This window comes from Arabidopsis lyrata, assembly GCF_000004255.2.
Source record: "Arabidopsis lyrata subsp. lyrata unplaced genomic scaffold ARALYscaffold_8, whole genome shotgun sequence".
NCBI classification, from domain to species: domain Eukaryota; kingdom Viridiplantae; phylum Streptophyta; class Magnoliopsida; order Brassicales; family Brassicaceae; genus Arabidopsis; species Arabidopsis lyrata.
Window position 1 is genome coordinate 14,596,013 of NW_003302548.1, and position 7,349 is coordinate 14,603,361.

The 7,349-nt window shown below is 36.5% G+C and overlaps 1 protein-coding gene across 1 annotated transcript; it reads right to left on the reverse strand.

The window, feature by feature from the left end:
- Window positions 1-4,283: 4,283 nt before the first annotated feature.
- Window positions 4,284-5,639, reverse strand: LOC9300195 (protein EXORDIUM-like 3). Its single transcript, XM_002865820.2, has one exon. It carries the CDS (start codon window positions 5,541-5,543, stop codon window positions 4,530-4,532), a length of 1,014 nt encoding a protein of 337 aa, XP_002865866.1. The 5' UTR covers window positions 5,544-5,639; the 3' UTR covers window positions 4,284-4,529.
- Window positions 5,640-7,349: the final 1,710 nt, after the last annotated feature.

Here is a 7,349-nt window from a genome sequence, read left to right on the forward strand (position 1 = left end):
TGACACTTATGATCTTGTAGATCGTTCACTTGCTAAGAATATTGTTGGCTCTAAATGGGTGTTTCGCATTAAACGTTTACCTAATGGTGCTGTTGACAGGTATAAAGCAAGACTAGTAGCCAAAGGCTTTCATCAACGGCCGAGAATTGATTTTCATGACACATTCAGCCCGGTAGTGAAGCATGCCACAATCCGACTAGTTCTTGGTACTGCAGTAGCTCGGGGATGGCCTCTACAACAGCTCGATGTTAATAATGCTTTTCTCCAAGGGCCCTTAGATGAAGAAGTATACATGTTGCAGCCACCGGGACTTGTTGACAAGGATAAACCAAATCATGTATGTCGTCTCAAGAAGGCGATCTATGGGCTGAAACAAGCACCTCGTGCGTGGTACACCGCGCTCAAAGTATTCTTGGAGAGCATTGGATTTAAAAACTCACTTGCAGATGCGTCTCTTTTCATTCTCCGCACGGGATCTGCCTTCATCTACATGCTTGTTTATGTCGATGACATCATCATCACGGGCACTTCTCTCTCCGCAATAACTCGGGTCACGGATCTGTTAGCCTCCAAATTCTCCCTAAAAGATCTTGGAGAGCTGTCTTACTTCCTCGGCATGGAAGCTACTAGAACAGCCGCTGGACTTCACCTTACCCAGACCAAATACATCACTGATCTCCTCCGCAAAACGAAGATGGCTGACGCGAAACCGGTGTCTACACCTATGGCGTCTTCACCGCCCATTTCTCTACACTCCGGTGACATACTTCCGGATGGCACGGAGTATCGTGCAATAGTTGGTAGTCTCCAATATCTTTGCTTGACTCGACCAGACATTGTATTTGCCGTTAACCGTCTCTCTCAATTCATGCATCAACCACGAACTGTTCACTGGGAAGCGGTCAAACGGATCCTCCGCTACCTTATTGGAACAGCGGACAAAGGTTTGTTTTTTTCAGCCTCGACACCTCTCACACTTCACGCATACTCCGATGCAGATTGGGGTGGCAATTGTGATGATTACTTGTCAACTGGTGCCTACATTGTCTATCTTGGAAAGCAACCAGTCTCATGGGCGGCTAAGAAACAAACCGGTGTGGCTCGGTCTTCGACTGAAGCAGAATATCGAGCCCTAACAGAAGCAGCCTCGGAAATCAAATGGGTTCTATCTCTCATGTCCGAACTCGGCATTCCCGTCTCCTCCACTCCGGTGCTCTACTGTGATAACATTGGTGCGACCTATCTCTCTGAAAATCCAGTTTTTCACTCTCGTATGAAACACTTAGCGCTTGACTACCACTTTGTTCGTGAACAAGTTCAGGCCAAGACTCTCCGTGTTTCTCACATCAGCTCAGAAGACCAGCTCGCGGATGCCTTAACCAAACCATTACCTCGTACTCGGTTTACAGGGTTAATTGACAAGATTGGACTCCGCAAGCGTCGTTCATCTTGAGGGGGCATATTAGTATAGATATTATAAGATTCGTATATATCAGAGATCAATCAAATATGTTAAGATTAGATTCTCTACCTCTTGTATAAATATGAGACCATATGTGAATAAGAATGTATCGGTTCATAATCTTTCTATAGCGTCGTTGTTCAAACACCACCAATGTATCTATTAAATATTGACTACATTACACGCGTATGCATTCGTGATTTCATGTACTCAAAAACACATATTACTACAACAACACACGTATCAAACAAATAAATTGAAGTATGTGCTTCAACAATGATCAGAACTAGAACTTGGGTGCTACTCTGATATTCACAAAACTATGATGATCGTATCTATAGGAAGGATCCATGCTAAAGCAATGGCTGTGATATATACTAGATATAACAACACTTTTAACCAAAAATTTTCTAATGATTAAAAAAAACACTAATAGGATTATCACTAATAGGATTCTAAAGATATAACAATTATCACTAGTAGAATTCTTTTTTCATCAAAAAAAAAAAAACACTAATAGGATTCTTATGATGAACAAACTGTTTGACGATTTTCTTTTACATTTTGTATTTCTCTTTTTTTTTCTTTTACCTTTTCTTACTCTTATCTCAATTTAAATTCATACATTACATTTTAATTTTTTTTTTTCTTTGAGTTTTAGACTGAGAATGGTAATTGTTTCAGACAACTTGTCTGACTCTGGTAAAAGTTTATTTCTTTGAGTTTTTTTTTTTTTTTTTGAATAACCGCGGGTCTCCCAAAGACTTCCTAGGCCCAAGGACTAATCCCACGAAGCTGACAATTCCCCTATGTAAACCTGCCAATGGCCGTGCCTCGAACCCTGGTGGCGGAAGTCACAGCTGTGACCCCTTTACCACTAGGCCACAAGGCCCGGTTTATTTCTTTGAGTTTTAGCTAGACTGAAAATAGTAGTATTTGTTTCAGACAACTTGTCTGACTCTGGTAAAAGTTTATTCATTGGTAAGAGTTTATGTAGTGCTTCTATTATGTAGATTGTAAAGAAATTTTCTTTGTACCATTTAAATGTTTAAAGAAAATGACCCCTCTATACCATGATTACCTCAGTAAAAAAAAAAAGTAAACAAGATTGCCTTAAATCAGGGTAAATAAGTTATGATTGATTGTCAAAGGCAAACAAAACAAATCCAAAGAAAAACATTAAAAGGACAATTATGTTAGGTTTGGATCTTTCACCTACCCTCCTCACTCCTCAAAAAATATCTCCTTACACTTCATGATTTATCCTGTTGTCTTCTGAATTTGTTTTCCTACTTGATATCTAGAGAAAATATCTCCCACCAAATTCGTACTAAGACCATCTCCAATGTCCACCTCTATATTTTACGAACTCTATTTTATAGGGGATTTTGCTCCAATGTATCACTCTAAAATAGAGTTTCCTCTAAAATAGAGGAGAGATCCAATGAATTACTCTATTGTCTCTCTCCTCTAATTTAGAGAAAACTCTATTTTAGAGGAATACATTGGAGCAAAATTTCATCTAAAATAAAATTTCAATAAAATAGAAGAAAATATAGAGATGATCAGCATTGGAGATGCTCTAAGGGTGAAACTGAACCTCGACACTCAAGATATTAAATTATCCACTTAATTACATATAACTATAAATTCAATAACTATATGATTTATCATTCTTTCTATACTCTATAACTCTAAATATCATATTTTTGTGACACATAAACAGTTTAATATAATCTTGACTTAAAACTCATTACATACATGATATAACTTGTAATATAGTTTAGGTTTAGAATATAACTTGTGGAGGTTAATTAATAAATAATTTAACTGTCTGTTTTCATTTAGGATATAACTGCTTAATTATAAATTTTACTATTAACCTTTTAGGAAACATTTTATTTTTATCCACAGAAAATTATCAATTTATTAAAATTATCATACTATGAAATAAAATTGAACTCCACAATAGTTTTTCTCTGCAACTTGTATGAGTCTTTTTGCAGGATGATCTGCCATAAACCGCAAAAATAATTAAGGCTTAGCGGGACAAACTAACTGTCTTTATCAAAAACATATTGAAATCCTTTTTCAAATTCAATAATTGACATAAAATCAATGTTTATTGCAATCATTAGGCCAACTCCAATGGGACTCTAAATCACTATTTTAGTGTAATTTTTGCACTAAAAGCTTTTCAATGGAACTTTAAAATTCACATTATTTTAGTGTGATGCTACAGTATCACACCAAATTTGGTGTGCTACTATTCACAACTCTAAACACTATTCAATTATTTTATCAATAAAATAATTAAATTAGGAAATATAAAATTACAAAGTGAATAGATTTAAATTGAAAAATGAATAGATATACTAATATATTATATGTATTGAAATAGTTTATTTAATTATGATATTTTTATATTATTATGTATGAAAATAGTAATATTATTCTGTATTTTTAGATATATATTTTAATGTAAGTATGTTTATTATGTGATGTAATTATATAATAATAAGTACTAATAAAAACTATTAAATAATAAAAGAAGTCTTTTAATTTAATAAGATAATATTAGATTATATTCTTTTAGCGTGATATTTGGTGTTGTGGTTGGAGAGGAAAAACATTTTAGTGCTAAAACTACATTAAAATGGTGTAATTTTAACACCAAAATGGTGTTTAGCCTTGGAGATGCCCTTAGGCAAAAGCTGAATTTCGAAATGATTAACGAAAATCAGTTAAGTTAAATAAAATCAATTTTATGAAAATAACTCGTGCAAAATCCAATCTAATTAAATTAATACGATCAGCAATATTTGAAAACAAAGATATATTTTGCATTAAGATTGGCCTTGTTCCAACAAGAAGAAGAAAGGTAAGCAACATAAGTGACTTTTTCACATAATCAAGAACCTTAACTATCATTAACTAATTTTAATTATGCATCGACACAAACCCCATTCTTGATCATAATTCCACATTGTCGAGCTCAAATTCCAAAATACAAAATTACCCTTCCCAAAATACAAAATTAAACACAATAAACCAAACCATTTCACTACTAATCAAGCGCATTGGGTCCGGTACAGTAACTAACCACGTGGCTCCATAACCACTGGATCAAATACCGCCGTCGGATCCCATTAACATTATACGTGGCACCACTATGATCGTTCAACATCTGTCCTGTGTACGAACCACCACCTCCAGTTCCATAAATACCCTCACAAAGATCCGCTATTTCAACCGGAGCCACCGGGTCGGGTCCTGCGTACCAAGCATTAACCAACGGATTCGTCGCCAGCTCAGCAATCTCATGAGCTATCACACTTATCATTCCATCTACTCCAACATCACCGTTCGGGGATTTAACCGGTTTTAACCCCGGTATATACTCGGGTACGGCGAACGGATAAGCACAAACTCCGGGACAAAGCTTCGCCGAGTTTCCGACCCAAGCGTACGGTAACGTGAACCCAACAATCGACGGAAACGTGAAATAGTGAAATCCACAAACCTGGCCGCAAAAATCTTGTACGTAGACATCATCGGCGGTGAGGAGAAGATATAAACCGCTTTTGGGATTAACCGGCAACGGACGAGATCTTGAACCGACGGCGGATTTTATCACGGATTGAATCGATAACCGGGTAAGTGATTTACCATGAGAATAAAACCGGTCGTTTTTCTCTGCACCGAGACGAACCGTACCGGTAATGTTAGATCCGGTTTGGTCAGTGTATAGTTGTACGGTTTTCCACCAACCGGAAACGGAAGGACGTTTAGATCCAACGGCTGAGATTGAGTTAATGAACTCACGGATGATTTTTTTCTGGGATTTTTGCCACGTGCCGTACCAGATTGGGTGAACGGTGATGTTGTTGGTTAAGACTGGACCCATGTGGTAGCGGAGGCGGACGAGATTCGATGAGCCTTCGAATTTTTTTGAAGCGTCGAAGATTTGATCGGAGCCGTTGGTTTTTGGTGGATATGGACGGTATCCGATGACTAGCTCCGGTGATGTTAGGAACACCGTAAGTACGGTGAGGACGGGAATCACCGGAAGTGAATGCATGTTTTTTCTTTATTGGGTGGAAAAAGTAAATAATAATTGGAATGAGAGAAGAGAGGAAAAAAATTTGAATTAGTGGACCGACTTGTCTGAAGAGTCATGGAGTGTCAAGTAGGTGTATATATAGAATTATTTAATTCGTACTACGTACATTTGTTTTAAATATAATTTGTTTTGGTTCATTCATCCCAAAATAGAGCTTTTTTAAATTAAGCAATTTTCATTTCAGAATAGTTAATTCTAGAGGTAGTAAAAACTAAAAAGAAATCAAAACAAATGACATACAAAACAAATTAAAAAGTATGATTGGTGATCCTCAAACCGTAAAAAAAAAAAAAAAAAAAACTGTAGTAAGCGATACCAAAAAACTAAAGAATGAATTTCTTCTGTTTAATAAAAATTGTCGTTCTAAAATATATATATATATTTTTAAAATATTATTTTATAATTTTAATTATTTAAATTTAAAACCTTAATTTATCTTTAAGTCATGACTCAAAGTTACTTTTTACGTTCTTCGAAAAAGCACAATCGTTGCTTCGATATACGAGTTTTCTCTCTCTCTTGAAAGCGATTTCTGAGATCTCGATCAAGTTTTTCCGGTGAAGCTGGTTTAATCGAAGGTGGTCCAGGAGTGGGTCGTCTTGTCTCTCCGACAACAGTGGTGTGGTGTCTCATGCTGATGTGGATGTGGCTATAGAAGGGTGGAGGAGGAGTGTTGATGCAGTTGCCTCTCGGTTAAGGACGCTGGGAGTTGTGTCGGTGTTCCTCAGGCTCAACCGCCGGTCCATAGGCTGCGTCCACGGTGGAAGTTGGTGGGGGTAAGGTGGATTTGTGTTATGTTGACAGGTGGCTAGCGGAGGGTCTTTGATCCTTGATGGCTGATGCGAGGGTCGGATTTAAAGGTACTGGGTGAGCCACCATCCTTTAGATCCGCCGGACCAGGTGTACCGACTGTCCGAATCGAGACTTGACGACCTAGGGATTCCGGATTTTCACGGAGATGGAAGAGCGAGGATAGCCCCAAGCGCGACGGGTTGCTAGGTCGGGATTCGTAGCCGTCGAACCGTCTCGTCGGAGACACTAACTTTCTAGGAGGTTTGTGGCGGGTTGGTTCATCGGAGGAAAAGGAGGGCTGTCGGAAACCGAAATCTTCCACCGACAATCTTGTTCCTCTGATGAGGCCACGAAGTTGTGAGCCTTGATTTCGCTAGATCTAAGGTTTGGTGTCTCTGCGAACGGTGATCAACAGGGGCCGAGTCGTTCTGGTTTTTCCGGCGAGTTTCCGGCGGTTTCATATTTTGTAACTGGGCTTTTCTTCGTTGTAAGGCCTTGGCCATTGCCCATTTGGGAAGAGTTTTAATAAAGTTATTATTATAAAAAAAAAAAAGTTACTTTTTACCGAATTTAAATCATTAAACATTTACTTATTCCGTTTATGTTTTGGAGAAACTTGACAATATAAGATGTTTTCAAATTTCTATACAAATTATAGAATAATTTAATATTTTTTCATTATGTATATTATGCAAAAAAAAAAAAAAAAATAGAATTTTTTCATCTGCGTGCTTTTAACTAAAATATCTTATATTTTAAAATAAAATAAATATTAAATTTAAGAATTTATATATAATTTATTTTTATTATTCCGTGTGAAATATATCAAACCTATATTTTTTGGTGAGCGGAGAGAATAATAAATAACGATAAAATTGGTATAAAAATATAAAAATGTTAATTTTAATAATGTTTTTATGATGATTCAGAATTATTAAATCAATAAATTTTTTAATATAAGTGGTCTATAAA